The sequence below is a fragment of the Diospyros lotus genome, chromosome 1 (assembly GCF_014633365.1).
Source record: "Diospyros lotus cultivar Yz01 chromosome 1, ASM1463336v1, whole genome shotgun sequence".
Lineage (NCBI taxonomy): Eukaryota > Viridiplantae > Streptophyta > Magnoliopsida > Ericales > Ebenaceae > Diospyros > Diospyros lotus.
The window spans coordinates 35,168,839-35,184,478 of NC_068338.1; the positions used below are offsets into that span (position 1 = coordinate 35,168,839).

Consider the following 15,640-nt stretch of genomic DNA (forward strand, 5'->3'; position numbering starts at 1 on the left):
AATTCAAATTCAAACTCTATAAATATGAATTGAACTCGAACTTGGCTCAAACTCGAGTTTAGACTCGTCAAAATTTAATATTTTATTTAAATTTAATTTGATATTTGATTTATTATATATATTATATTATGTTAAATAATTAAATTAATATATATAATAAATTTAAATTAATTATATTATTATAATAATTTAAAGTTTAATAATTTATTTATAAAATTATAAATAAATATTTTAATATATTTATAAATTAGTTTGTTCCCAAACTATTTGCAAATTTTTAATTAAAATATTTAATAGTTTATTAATATTTATAAATTTTTAATTAAGAATGTTCACAAATTTTAACAATTCAGTTTTATTAAATTCAATGTTAATTTATTTATAAATTAAATTTCAAAATTAAACTCACTTAATGAATAAGATTTTATCAAGTTAAATACCGAGTCAGAAGAGCTCGACACACTTGCTACCCTAACCAGGCTGAGTCTTGTATGGTTAGATGAAATTTTGGTTTCAAAGTATCGAATAAATTATTATTTTTATTATTTAATTAAAAATAATGAGCTGAGCCCCAGCGAGGAGAAAAAGGGGAGGGGCATCTTAAAATTCCAAGTCAAAATCCGACTAACGTGCGTGACAATAAGACTCTTTCTTTCTTCCTTGGTTTCGGCCCTAAGCGTATGGCGGTGATCTCTCTGTCTCTGCTATTTCTCTAGCGTCTGTGTTACTCCCGGTAGAATATTTGAGAAAGAAAGAGAGAAGGCGTCTCTGTAACCCTATGGGCGGGGATTTGATGTTTATACTTGTACTCTGTATGTATCTACTTGTATAGAAATCTTCGGCAATTTCTGGCGAAACTTATGGACGACGATTCACGTTATGTCGGTCTCTCTAAGCACAGTATTGGTGAGTTCGAAGTATTTCTGTTTGTAGAGGTCTAGATAATGTTTCTTTTTTTTGTCCTTTAATTTTTTCTAGATTAGATGTAATTGTAGGCTCCTGATCGTACGTATATATCTGTGTGCCAAATTGGTGATTGTTGAAGTAGATCTCCACATTGATATAGAGGACGAAAGCGAGGAGGACGATGATTTGAAGCCGGAATATGTATGCCCGTTCTGTTTGGAGGATTTCGACCTCGTCGGTTTCTGCTGCCACATCGATGAAGCCCATCCGGTTGAGGCCAGGACTGGGGTACGATTCGTTACTTGAATAATTCTTAAAGCCCTTGTTGTAACTAATTTATATTCGCATGACAGAGATAGAGACTACACGATCGCATAACGCGATTGTAGATTTATTTCGATATTTTCTTAGCTTTTTAGCTTTGTTCCACTTGGTGATTTTTGTGATTTCCAACTAAGGCCGAAAGATGGCCAAGATCAGCTAAAATTAATTTGAAATGTAGCTGGATAATCCCAGAATATCTATCGGATGTTATTTGATAACCATCAGATACGCTCATTCAAAAAGAAATTAATGCAATGGTAGAATTGATGCAACAATTCGTATCTGATGGTTCCAGTTCAGATTTGAGATGAGAGATCAGAAAGGAATTAATTGAATACTCTGTTTAATCTGAAATCAACAGATTCTCTTGGTCACCATATACAATATGTTATCTAGTGGCTTGGGTATTTCTGAGTTACATCTCAACCAGCCAATACATGTGAAGTTATTGTTGAATTTTGTCTGTTTGAAATATGCTGTTTTTTCTCCACTCTATTTTTGATTTCTAAAGTCAACCGCTATATTTGAGAACTCTCCATCTTTGCAGATTTGTCCTATTTGTGAGAAACGGACAGGAATCAATACAGCTGTCCACATAATCACGCAACATGGAAGCATATTAAAGATATCCTTTATATTATGTAAATATTTTAGTTAACAGCAGTTGTATTTTTTCCATTGTTATTTTTCTGGTATTATTTTCATGGTTATTTAGTTGTTTGCACACCAGCATGTGTTTCAGAACAGAGAATTGCTTAAATGATTATTGATGGGGAAAACAAAACCCTACCTATAGAGGCAATAGAAACTTGAAAGATAGGGCAGTCAAGATTGAAAACTACGACTATAGGTTGTCTTATGGGTTCAAAGCGGGGTAAGAGAAACTATTCCTGCAATGAAATCCTCGTAAAATCCAAAAAGTGTTTAGATTTCATCAAAAGAAAACCTTATATAAAGCCTGGTTAAAGAAAAATCCTAGCCCTTAATACCAATATAATCTCAACCTCCCAAAATAAACTAATAAAAATAACTTAAAAAGACATAAAAGTCCTAAAATAAAACCGAACAGTAAACTGATTTTATTATATTATTTTATTTGCTCCTACATCAATTCCTCCGGGGTGGAGATGAGTTGGCTCCAATGAGAAGACTTGAATGTATTAATCATAAATAACAAGATCAATTTTTTCATTTCTTCTTTATATGTCCAAGAACAAGCCTTGAGTTCTCAAGTCATCAACAAGAACGCGTCTCTTTTATGTCAAGTTCCTGCTCAATAACTTCTCTCGACTTCTTCAGCAATTGAATAGACACATTCCTTGGTGGTAACTTCATCATTATCTCCATCAAATTCATGGAAATCAAATAAGTTTGCAACATTAAAAGGAGGATTAATTTGAAGATTATCTGGAAGCTCTATCATGTAAGCGTTGGAGCTAATCTTCCTCAAAATCTTTCAAGGTCCAATTTTTCAAAATTTGAGCTTATGATAAGTTCATTTAGGAACTTCTCCTTTCTACGATGCACAAAAAGTTTTATCACATTCAAAAAATTCTTTGAACCACCTACATGTATTATCATCTTCCGTGTAGAATTCATTGCTGGTTTTATTGGAACACCTACATCTTCATTGATCCCTTTGAGTATGATTAGCAAAAGCTTCTACATCTTCACTAATTTAAACTTCTTGTGATAATGGCACAAGATCTAATATACATTGAGGCTTATGAAGCAAGCAGCCTTAAAGGGAGTCTTCTTTATAGTGCAGTTTACTGAATTGTTATAAGTAAATTATAATGCGAGGAGGGATTGTTATTACAAAGAATCCTCCCATATGAACGCATTATTAATTTGAAAAAAATGTGGTCACATGCAATACATCAATAGTCCTTGAACAAGGAATGAAGTGGGTCATTTTAGAAAATCGACCACAAGGATAGGGTCATGCCTTTTGATAGTTTTAGGTAATCTAAGAACAAAATCCTTACTAAGAAGAAGAGCCTAAAGGAAAGTAGCATGGGTGTATATAGACTAATACATTGGGAATAACCTTTTGTAAGTGATAAACTCTACACTGCTTTACCAATCTCTCAACATTTCAATTCATCTTCACCCAATGGTAACATTCGATCACCATTGCTAAAGTTTCATCTTGCCTGAAATGTCCTCCCAAACCACCTCCATGATATTTGATTTGCTCATGCAAAGAGCCTTCTGATGATATACATAACTGGTTGCCTCAAAATAAGTGCCCATCATGCAAAACAACGGATTAGATGACTCCATGGTTGGACTATGCAAATTTTTCATCACATTACTGAAATAAGGGTCTGCATGGTATTAATTTTTCAGTTCCTCAAAGCTAATTACTTCACCTTGCTCCCAGAGCATCATATATGCAGATTGTGAATGTTGGATTTTGAAATTATTACTGGGCAAGCATTCATACAGTAGGTATGGTTTCTTAATTTATTTCCATAGCTGGATTCAGCAGTCACCTGTAGGTAAAGTTTCTTGATATATTTTGCTAGCTGGATTCGGCAATACCTTTCTTGTGGGGACAAAACCTGTTGTAAACCATTAATCATGCAGATTTTGTTGAACAAGTGGAAGGAATTATGGGCTTTGTATGAGAGGAGTTACTATATGGTATTTAAATGAAGATCAGCAGTTCAGATTTTTTAATGCTATATTTTTTTCTTTTTAAAATTTTTGCATTCTTAAATTCAATGTCGTTGGAGGCATTTTACATTTGACATTTTTTATTATTTGCTAAACTGCCATTTTTTCCTTTCTGTATTTTTATTTTTGTCACATGACCTTTCTGTATTGAGTTATTCTCCTTATAAATATCATTGTTGATACGGACAAGTGGAGGAAATGTTTAGGTTCCTTGACTAAATTTTACGCTATATATAAGAAGAAACTGTGTGGAGGTGGAGTTTATTCTTCCTTATCTTCATTGAGGAAAAATACAGAGGATGAACATCTAGAACCTTTTCTTGATGGGTCCTCATGTGTAGTTCCGTCCTCCAATTTGACTGCTGATCCATTACTTTCATCATTCATCTATAATCCCCCAGCAGCTGATGCGCCTGAGAGTCTACAGTCTAGCTTTACAACCAAGGCAAATTTATCACAAAATAGCTCAGGTCATAAGATATCAGAAAGGTATATGCATGCTTGCCTCTTTTTTCATACATATGTTTTTCATGCACACTAAGTGATATCAACTTCGGTTAAATGTATAATATTTTTTTATGCCTTAGACTTTAGATTGTTCACATACAGGCTCTAGGCTCTACCTTTGGGGTGGTTGGTTATTGGGTATACAATTTCCTCCCAAATTATGTTTAGGTCTTCCTTAAGGGCTGTTCAGTGGTACTCTTCCATTTTTAAATTGTAGGAGAAAACATCAAAGCTGAAACTATCAGCTAACTGATAGAAGTCTTCTGGATGAGTTCTGGGATGAATATTGCGTGCCATTAATTTCTAAAATTTGGCTGGATTTTTGGAAAAGGAACCCTGTCCATTTTAGGATAAGTTTATTTGTTTGCAGGCCCGCGCCTTCAAATTTTGATTTATCAATTTTCAGGGTGTTGGCTGATCTCTTGCTTTCTTCCTTGAATTGCCTTCTCAAACACAGTTGAGCACAAATTTATAGCATTTCTTAAGTCTTGAAACCTTGTCTGCCCTGCTCTTGTATTTGTTAGTGTATGGCAACCATATTTCTCAGTCTTTGTAAAGAATTGCCACCATGTCTAAAGGTTTTTGTAATTATTATTATGCAACCATAATTCTTATCTTCTTTCAAGTTGGAGGATCTATTAGATATTTAGATTATAACAACAATAAGAAGCCTAGGTCTCACTATTTGTTTGGAGTCAACTACTTGAATTTAGACCTCCGGCCATCTATATCAATGGCCAGATTTTTTGTAAGGCTATTATATCATGTATCAAGTTTAAAGATTTTCACCTTTTTTTTGGTCTTCTTCTTCCTCTTTGCTACAAACTTCATTTCATCCACTCGCCTTACAAGTGTGTCTATCGGTCTTCTTTTACATATCCAAACTATTTTAATTACATCCCTCATATCTTATTTTTAGTGAGTGCTATTCCAATCTTTTTACTGATACTCTTATTTCTTATTGTCTTTTCTCTTTTCTTTTATGGTCGCAAATCTATTTTAACATATTTTTTAAGTAGACTCATATTTTGAATATGTTGATACTTAGCTGTCGAATATTTTGAGCCATATAACAAAACTGATTTTATAGTCATTTGATAAAGAGATTTTATGATTGCATAAAATGCTAGACACATCCATTTAAACCATCCTGCCTTGCTTCTAAGTAATGTCCTCCATAATCTCTTCCTTCTTTTTAAATAATTGATCCAAGATATATAAAGTGATCATTCCTTAAAATAAAACCAACTTAAAACTTTTGAATTTAGATGTTTTTCTTCATAATTCAAGTTTATTATTCATGTTTTCATTTGTTTTGTCCACTAAGACAATGTTGTCAACAAATAATGTACACCAAGATGCTTTTTCTTGAATGTGTTTTGTAAGTTCGTCCATCACAAGAACAAAGAGGTAAAGGCTCAATTCAATTGTAATTGTAGCCTTGGTAATAGTATCTTCTGCACATCCTAGCAAACGTTTCCACTTATACATTTTCTTAATAACCTGTACATAAGCAATCTGGACTCCTTTATTCTCTACTTCCATAAGATTTCTCTAAGAACTCTATCATAGGCTTTTTTCAAGTTTATAAATACTATCTGCAAATCTTTTTGTTTATTTCTAGATCTTTCTATTAGACATCTCAGTAAATAGATAATGTTGACTCTCCAGACATAAAACCAAATTAGTGTTTTAGGGACCTCATTTTCTCTCCGTAAACATATGTAAATTAGTTTTTAAAGTCTTCGGTGTGGCTCATTAGCTTGATCCCTCTATAACTTTCATAACTTTGCAACATATTACTCCTATAAATATGCTTTAAAGTGCTCTCTTCTCATCCAACATCCTTTTTTATTTAAGAATCAAATTAAATAATTTCATTAACCAAAAAATGCCCCCCCCCCCCCCCCCCCCCTCCAATGCATTTTCATACTTCTATCAAAATATTACTATTCTTCATATTTTCATATTTTCTGTAACTTGCTTTATTTTGTTTGGACAAATATATCTATAGAACATGCAGTTCCCATCTTCTCCAGAATTCCTAAGATGCCTCAATATATAACTTGTTTCTCCACTTCCATTGAATGACTTTAGGTTGCATTTGGATAAGGTCATTTGACCCTATCATTTGGAATTTGAAATTCTAAGTTCATTACTGGATACACTTTGGTTGAAAACATTTGGATTTGGGTCCAAATCCACTCTAGATTTGAACAAAAAAAGTATAAGATTTTGAAATAAATTTAAATTGCAAATGACATCATTTGAAATCCCTCTATCCAATCGCAACTTTAAGTAATACCCCTTTTATATCCGCTTGATCACCTTGTGATTTTTAGTTAGATATGTCAATTCTTTGGAGAATTTTGTCAGGGTGATGAAATCAACATGTTATAAATTTTTTGAAACATCCCAATAATCTGGGCATGGGGCGTAGTCTTCACTGTTTTTTTCTTCAACCTGCCTCCCATGTGAAAATTGCAAATGGCTGCTAGCATGGTATGCAGACAATATCTGTTGCTCTTGGGCAATTGAGACATCAATAAAGACATAGTGATTTAGCTCAAGAGGGATGGATATGAGATGAGGTAGGGGATCCTTTAAGCATGCTGGGGATGGAGGATGTAGGAATCTGGAGTCTCTGTCATTGCAGCCTCCGTAACAACGTGATTACAACTAAACATGCTCTTAACATTTTATATTTCAAAAAGCAATAGCATTCATTTTTAGAAAATTTAGAAAATGTCTTTTTTTTTATGTTTTCCACTTCATAATATAAAGTTGAAAAATTAGAAAATGTTTTATATAACTGACCGGGCCTTTTATAGATTTTTGTTTAAAATCTAAAGATATAGAGATCCTAGAGTGTAAATTAAACAGTTGCATTATAATTACTTTCTGTTCCATAATTGCCTTACATAAGATAAAGCAATGGATAGAAATGAATGAAAAAGTAGAATTCATTTAGCTGACCCTACATAGGGGGATGAAGGCGTGCATGTTATTGCTGTCATTTCCATAATTGGTGCTCAAGTGGCTTCTGTTTTCGTAAATCCTGTGACTATGGCTGCTTTATGATATAGGTCAGCATAACAATTGTTCTGGTACTTTTTTTTTCCCCTATTGCAGTATTAGTAATGCAAGTCCTGGCCTTAACATAACTGGACAGAGCTTAGATTTAGTTCATATAGAAAGACATGGATGTAAATTGTGAAGTTTCTGAACGTGCTAATTAATGTAGAATGTGCTAATTAATGTATAGTCTTTCTGGATACAATAGAGGTGGGGAACAAAGAAGCAGAATAAAAAGCTTGTGAACTTGTACTTAACAGAAGACTTAAGTAGATGAAAGATAAATGAAGATAATCTCACTTAAAGAGTAGAGAGGAATTACATGGACATGGAGAGAAGCATGCGTAGAATGATATGATGTATAGCCATATCATTGTTCCAGGCTGGCTTTGGATGCTGTAGGTAATAATAGTTGAAAATATATCCAATTGCTCATATGCTATAAATAGTTAGTGAAAGTTTGCCCCTTTACCAGAGCTGATGGTTTTATGATGTGGTGGCAGAGCCATTTCTTCACCTAAGCAGAACAAGGATGAGAAGGCCCAGAAGTATTGGTTTGTACAGGGGTTGCTGTATTCCATCATCCATGAAGATTTGTCAATGAGGTAGAACTTTTGTAGCAGCAGCAGCTATCAATTGTTAACAGGGAAGTTGAGAGTAGGCAGGTATAATTGGTGGTCCATTTAACATTCAGAATGAAGCTTTTGCTTAGAGGTAGGATATGAATGCAATGCGTTTTAAAAATCAGTCTACTTAGTCAGGGCAGAAAATAGGTGTTAGTATCTGTTTTGCTGATAGGGCCCTCTCAATGTGAATGATTGAAATATCTGACTGATCTATCTACTACTACGGTTGATTGTCTGTTTGTAGAATTGCTTCTAGTTGCCACGTGGGTGATTTTTGCTAAAAGAAGAATTGCCAGCCTAGCATCTCTCTTTTTGTGCAACTAAATTTTATTTAAATGTAGTTAATTTGCCCCTTGAATTTTAATTAAATACAAATCTTTCTCAGGTAATTTTAGTTTATCTCATTCATTATTGTTTTCCCTCATTTATCTTTAGTATTTAAAGTTTCGTTAGGCTAAATAACTTTGATTTACTTCACCTGTTCAACTTTTTATGGACATTTCCGGCGACACTCTCGTCCTTTATTTATCTCGTATAGGCTCTTCGACCATAAAATATGTATTTATATTTTATTTTTTTATTTTCGAAAGTAAAAATTGAAAAAGAAATTATGTGGTACGCTGCTGCTGTTAGGCTACTGGCGTCTTAATTTATTGTGTTTTTTTTTTTTTTTTTTTTTTGTGTACCTTTTCATTTATTGTTTCCATTTATTTGTCAATGTAAATGTAGTGTCAGTTCTGAAGGATGAAATCCAGTAACTCCCATGGATACGCAATGGTACAAGCCATAAATAATTTAGTCTTGGGCTTACAGGCGAGGAATGACACCTGGCTGGGCATTGGGCCACGCTCTAAGTCAACTAGCATATAAGTACAATAAACTGAGCTTTCGGGCCCATTATTGAACCAAACTGGCTTACGGGGGCCTTTTATAGTAAACTAAACTGGGTTTTATCCTCGTCGAACAGGGTTCTGGGCAGCCCAACAGCGAATCTGGGCTGTAGGCCCAATATTAACTCAAAATAGACTGGATGTTAAGAACATCAACAAAATCGAACATGGCTTTTGCACTCACTTGTTGTTCAACTTCAAACTTCAGCTGTTAGGCCCAAAACGAAAACCAAACTGGCTTCTGCGTCCATTTGAAAATCAAACTGGGTTTTTTTACGCCCAGTCTTAAAACAAACTGGGCTCAGAATCATGTCCTAACCAATCCTGTTAAATGTATTTATTCTTTTAATCGAAGAAAAATTGTTAAGCATCAAATATAGTTCAGTAGTCAAAATTATTTTTTAATCATCATCCATCAAAGTTACTCTCCCTCTCCCATATTTTTAAATGTTCTTATTCACCAGATATTACTAAAAACTCACCAGCAAAATCAAAGAAATACAAAAAACAGAACAAAACTTGTGATCCTGCTATTGCCGTTGCTCCTTCCAATGATCGAGAACAAAAGAAGCTATTTGCGAACATTTTCTGTTGCTTAAGGACGAAGAAGTTCAAGTAGCTCTTTCCCATGATCAAGAAGGATAAATAATAAGACGCCGACAAGAAGAGCGTAAATAGGCTCAGCTTGTGAAATGTAAACCTAGCAACCAAGAAGACTTGGCGCATCTCAGGTGATTACCATACCGTTAGTCTAGAAACACAAACCATATTTAACTGTTAGGCTAGAACTCAGAAATTGATGCAAGAAGCAGACCTAAAAGGTTACAAAGACCAGTTAGTTGTCTGACCATGCAATGGCTATTCCGAATACCTACACATCAGCTTATCCAAGAGATGAGTTAAGAACCAGGGATTACCATATAGATTGTACGGTTGGATCCCATTAAAAGTACTAATATCACGTGATTTTAACCTGCTTTTTTCTGTATAAATTCTGTAACTGACCATAGCATTGTCCTAATCATATTCTCCCCCTAAGTTTCACTTTACACGCCTCCGTGTGCATGCCACATCCAACTCCAAGTATCATTCATACTAGGTAACTTCTGTGAATTCCCTATTAACTAAACCCTAGTCAAACCATCGAAGCAATGACACCAAGTTCAGAGCAACCAAATAGTTTGAAAAGGTTTCGGAGTAAGAAGGCCATGCCAAAAATCTACTGGTTTAAGGTGTGTATGTGCTGATTAGTAATACAAATTTTCGTCACTATCACATACAGTTGTCAATTTCTCAATTTCTGTGAATACTGACCAAATATAGTTGATGGTTCCACCAACGTAACAACATCAACAATACCAGTTTTCCGTTTCCCCCAAACAGTGAATGAGCGAGAGATCCCTCATTACAGCACCCCGCCATGCCTCAAATAATCAACAACGCAGAATGGCAGCCCCGACATCTGTGAACTAACCAAATGACTTTTAATCGTTTCTATCTGTGCCTCATCAACACCATTAGCTCCCCAAGCCTGGCTGGAGCCATAAGCAGTTTTCCTAATCCTGTGAGCACTTTGGTCTATACTCCGAGAGGAGCTAGAAGAGAGAATCTAAGAGTGCACAAGGTTCGGCCAAGCTGTATGGACGGTGAGGAGTGTTTTCTTGATAAGCTAGTTTTTAACACCGTTCACATCAAAACTGACCTTGAACTTGTCCTTGCAGCAGGGAATTTATGGTACTGACGCACCTATCGCCAGTGAGAACGGAAAAACTGGTAATCAGGAAGAACAACTTGCAGGCTATTGAGCCAGTTATCAGCAGCTTCTAGCAGAGAACTTTCTTGCTGGCACTCAAGGGGTCCACTAGGAGACAAAATTGAACCTTTTAACTTGTAAGAAGCAAGACCAAAGACTGGCAGAGGGATCTTTGAAGACGCATCAGTAACCCCATGTCCCTTCCTACCACTTGCAGCAGGAAACTGTGGCTGAACAGTATCTGTAAGAGTAACAATAAATATGACAACAAATCCAGAGATAATGGGGAATGTTACTTTTGTGCTGTGAAAGAGAGAACAGTACTTCTTGAGTTTGTTGACAAAGAATGGAAGGTCAAAAAAGATGCATCCAGATCCCGTAAAGTTGGGCCCATAGGTATTCTATATATCGGATACCTGCAGTATGTACCAAAGCAGAAACATCACGACGTGAATTAAGTTAATAAACTTTTAAACTGCAAAAGAAATTATATTGTGATTTTGCATAGCATACCAAGCAACAGAAATCCAACTTGTCGGCAGCAGATCACAGCTCCTATACTTTCTAATGTCTGGAAACTTAGATGCTAGAACTGAGACCTGTGGGTAAGAGAGGAGTGTGTCATTAGCTTCTGTCTGGACAAATAAAAGAATGATCGTCAGCCTGACTCAATAATATGCCAAAGAGTAAGCTTACCTTATCAGCCAAGGGTTTGCGAGTATGAGGTTGTTCTTGTTCCATATATTCATATACAAGGGTCCCAGGTGAGCTGGAGATCTCTGCTTCATCACTGGATGAGCTCATGACAGATTTCTCTCTCAATGAGAGTCGGGTCATCTGCTGTGAGTTCAAGTTTATGTGGTTCTGCCGACTCCATGACCCATCAAAAGCACATTTGGCCCGTCTATCTGCTTCACAGTCACTGCTACCACCACTACTAGGATCCCTTGAAGACTCAGCATCACTCTCCTCACCATGCCTCCTGATACATTTATAAGCAATTGTTCAAAAGAAGCAAGAAGCCCAATGCCATCTAGAAACTTGGAAAATAATTGAACATATAAACTGATCCCAGACAGAAATCAACGTAAGATCAATCAGATTCAAACACTACTACTACAATCACAAGCCTTAATACCACTAAGTGTGGTCCGCAGCATTAATTCTAAACTCCAGCCAAGGTTTGAACATTAATGTGTTGAAATTTTCCAAACAGTAAGATTTGGGGGGAAAAGGACAGAAGGGAAAAGAAAAACAACAGGAAAAAAACTGATCTTTTACTACAGGACATGCCAGCGAGCACATGAAAAAGATGGACTTTGTAATACCATGTTATAGTGTATTTTTTAGGATATTTAATAGAAAACAACATTCATATCTTGTGGCTATTTATGAATTTTAGGAGACTTTATTTATTAAATTAATTATTTAATTAGTAATGAAGGTGTCTTAAGGTTAATTAAGGTAAAACTATGGATGGGTAGTTCAAATTGATACACAGGTTATGTAAGGAATTTCATAATAACAAGCCCAAAGGTGGCTTCAAGTTGAAAAGCTGTGCATTGTAATGTACACCATGGATGTGGCATCGGAATACTGAAATAGTCTACAGTGTAAGCTGGCAAGTAACCCAGGGTGAGAAGGGAATTGCAAAATAAGGTATAGGGGTCAAATGATAAAAAAACTGGATAAAGTGGAAGAAAAGCAATAAACATAATGTTAAAATAGCAAATGGTAGCTCTAAATTCTTCAAGCAGTGAACGTTTACTATTATTCTCAAGCCTTTACAAATTTTGAGAAGTGGCCTGCTGTGTATAGTGTGAGGGCTGAACATTAATGAACATATATATATATATATATATATGGAGCAGAGATTATAAATTAGTAAGAAAGTAATAAAATAAGTAGCTTGAAGTGGCTTCCTCAATTGTGGTACGGCTTTAATGTAGCTGGCTTTAGTGAAGAATAACAATAAAATACTTATAAAAAATGCAAAAGTGGCTGGTACTTTATATAAGATAGCCGAATTAGTCTCAATTCTCTCCAAATGGGATTACAAATGCAAGGTGGCAATTAAAGAGTGAATTGAGCGTCTCAATTCCTTCAAGGTACCAACATTTTATCAAATTGTGAAATAAATAGACGTTGCATGCAAAGTGGAGAATGTGGAAAATGAATATTGAAGCTTCCAGTGACTATTATGATTAAGAAAAATAAAGAAAGAAAGCACGCAGCGGGTATTTGGAAATGGCGGCAACACTAAAATGTGGACTTTCTTCTAGAATTAACTGACTTTCTTTGTTTTTAATATATTTAAGCATAGCTTGCGTATGGATTGGAAAATACTGGGAAGCTCTCTTAAGGCACTAAATAGAGAGGAGATAGAAATTGAGACAAAGGAGAGAGAGAGGGCTTGAGAGAGAGCAGTGGAGAAAGGTTAGATAACTAAGAGCAAACAAGGAAGAGGAAGACATAAGAAACAAAAGGTGAAGGAGAAACCGTGGAAGGCTACTTAATCAGTTAGGGTAAGTGAACCTTTTTTTGTTTTGAGATGGGTAGCTACATTGTTTGGTTAAGTTTAAATCAAATAAGTTTTATATTGCCTTCTTGTAGGGATTGCAAACTGAGACAAGGGTAGGAGTGAAAGCAGTGAAGAAAATAAAAGAGTTTCAGGAAAAAAGAATTGACAGAGCAGTGGACTGATCGGTTGCTTCAGCAGAGAAGAAATGAAATGAGAGTAATAGAAAGAAAGAGAGATTAAGAAAAAGGAAAAGAGAAATGGTGAGAAACAAAAATTAAGTAGAAGGTGTTATGGAAGAGTTAGTAAAGTTGGCAATAAGCTTTTGGTGTGTGCAACAAAGGTTTAGTTACCTACTTTTTCTCCATAGATTATAAGTTGTGGGTTAATTCAACTGAAAGATTTTATGTTCTTTGTAAGAGTGAAAAAGCCAAGAGAGTAAAATAGGTGAATGGAAGAATAGAAGAAAGAAGAAACACCACCTAAAGGAAAAGAAGAGAAATTACCAATAGGGTCTTGATTGGGTCTACACTGAGGGTCTCATCTAGTAGGAATTGTGAAGAAGGAAAAAGAAGAAAGAACAAAGGGGATTGCTACTTTCGATCATGGTCAGAGACACCAAGCGAGTAGCAAAAAGAGAAAGGAAAGGAAGTCACTGAATTCTTCCACAACCTAGTTTTGAGCTTGCTAAGGTATGGGTTGTAAGCACTCCTGGATTGATTCTTGACATGAAAAATGAATTGCACGCATTTCATATATGTTAAATGGCCATGCATGTGCTACATGGAATTTTCTCTGGCAAGCATGTTAGCTTGCAATCTAATGTGGTTTATTGCATTTTAAAGTATGTAAACACTACTCATGACATTTCTCTAGCATGCAAGTTGTTTTAGAACTATATAGCTCACCCTGAAATGCATTTTCTTGTACTAAATGTGTATATATGAAAATATAGCAGGTTCATCAAAGGGCAAGGGAAAGACTCAAGGGAGTAAGAGGAACCAGCTATGAGCATGATTAACAGCCTGTGATTAGTTGTATTTTGGTGATGTAATATGTGATTATATATCTTTTTGTAACCATGCATATCTTTGTTTTGTGCAAGGTTCATACTTTGAATAGGTAACTACACTGTGTGCATAGCTTAACTTAAAAAAATCATGAACTCCACGAGATAAAGGAATTAAAGGTGAGGCCCACTAGAGATAATTTGGTTTTAATTAACCAAACTAAGGAGTGTCCCTAGATGAGCTAATCGGGGAAATTATTAACCATTTTTGAAGAAATTGGTAGACAAGGAATTGGTTTTACAAATGACTTTGTGAAAATTTTAACTTCCCCTTGTTGCTAGCCATTTATTTACTAGTAGCATGCCTAGAAGAGGATGGGGCATTACAGACTTGCACACAAATAATAATAATAACAATAACAATAACAACAACAATACAACCAGTAAAATAATAAATAGTCATTGATGCAAGCAACTATAATGGTAGCCCCATCTTTTTTTTTTCTTTTCTTTTTTTGGCTAAGTCTTTTTGCCTTCATTAGTTAGCATTTTTTTTTTTTAAAAAAAAAGTAATGAAACTCGGTGTGAATTCTGTTACATCTTTCTCTTTGCTAGTGAACTAATGCAGTCTAGTCAGAAGTTTTTTTTTTTTTTTTTTAGGTATACTCAAAAGTTTTCCTTTTTTAAGTTTAGTCTAGCTGATTGTCACGGACTTGGAGATTCACAAGCACCATGCAGTCTTAGTGCCTCCAAACTTCCGCCCCTCGCGGTCTTCACGCTAAGTCAGCCTTCAACTTGGCCTTGAGGATAGGACGTAGGCACAAGAAGAATCACTTTTAGGCAAGAAGGAAAACAAGAACACAAGAGAGAGAGAGTGAGAGAATGCTTAGAGCACTTGAAACTTGATGCCAATACAAATGAAGGCACCACCTATTTATAGGGGTTGCCAAGTACAATGGATGGCTAGGATCGTTTTGATCCAACGGTCCATCTCATAGTTCTAGAGAATTCCTACAACTTGCAAATACAATATTTATAATAAGCAATTCTTTAATCTAATCTAGCTTTCTCAAGAATCCTCCATGCAAATATTTACACAAAAGTCCACCATCTTCTAGAATGTCTGGTTTCTAGATCCTTCCCATGTAAGGCCATGTTTGGCAAGCCATAAATTCATGCTTAGGAATTTGTGGAGTGTGACATGATGCTCCAGATGGATAAAAGAACAACAATCACAAGCCATAATCCCCCAAATCTAGAATTATATTTCTTAGAACAACAATCAGAAGCCATATCCCAAAAACCTATAATTACGTATTGTTTTTAACTCACTTCGTTAGTAGCACCACT

The 15,640-nt window shown here is 35.2% G+C and overlaps 2 protein-coding genes across 6 annotated transcripts in view; one reads left to right on the plus strand and one right to left on the minus strand.

Moving 5' to 3' along the window:
• The first annotated feature begins 610 nt into the window (after nucleotides 1-610).
• LOC127798742 (protein DEHYDRATION-INDUCED 19 homolog 4-like) lies at nucleotides 611-8,420 on the plus strand. Of its 4 annotated transcripts, none has more exons than XM_052332342.1 (5): nucleotides 611-906; nucleotides 1,046-1,194; nucleotides 1,778-1,855; nucleotides 4,139-4,401; nucleotides 7,970-8,420. In XM_052332342.1, the coding sequence occupies exons 1-5, from the start codon at nucleotides 861-863 to the stop codon at nucleotides 8,013-8,015; spliced, it is 582 nt and encodes a 193-aa protein (XP_052188302.1). In that variant the 5' UTR covers nucleotides 611-860; the 3' UTR covers nucleotides 8,016-8,420. The 4 variants fall into 4 exon arrangements, with proteins under 4 accessions (XP_052188302.1, XP_052188275.1, XP_052188294.1 ...); XM_052332315.1 differs by having other exon boundaries at nucleotides 614-906; nucleotides 7,998-8,420; XM_052332334.1 differs by having other exon boundaries at nucleotides 615-906; nucleotides 1,067-1,194; nucleotides 7,998-8,420.
• Nucleotides 8,421-10,208: 1,788 nt separating this feature from the next.
• LOC127798734 (uncharacterized) overlaps nucleotides 10,209-15,640 on the minus strand; it is a 30,670-nt gene continuing 25,238 nt past the window's right edge. For both annotated transcript variants that reach the window (XM_052332306.1, XM_052332301.1), the window contains exons 3-6: nucleotides 11,460-11,745; nucleotides 11,277-11,362; nucleotides 11,088-11,179; nucleotides 10,209-11,004 (exon numbers count right to left, since the gene is read on the minus strand). In XM_052332306.1, coding sequence (XP_052188266.1) covers nucleotides 10,757-11,004; nucleotides 11,088-11,179; nucleotides 11,277-11,362; nucleotides 11,460-11,745 — 712 coding nt within the window. In that variant the 3' untranslated portion in view covers nucleotides 10,209-10,756. The remainder of the gene's footprint in view (nucleotides 11,005-11,087; nucleotides 11,180-11,276; nucleotides 11,363-11,459; nucleotides 11,746-15,640) is intronic.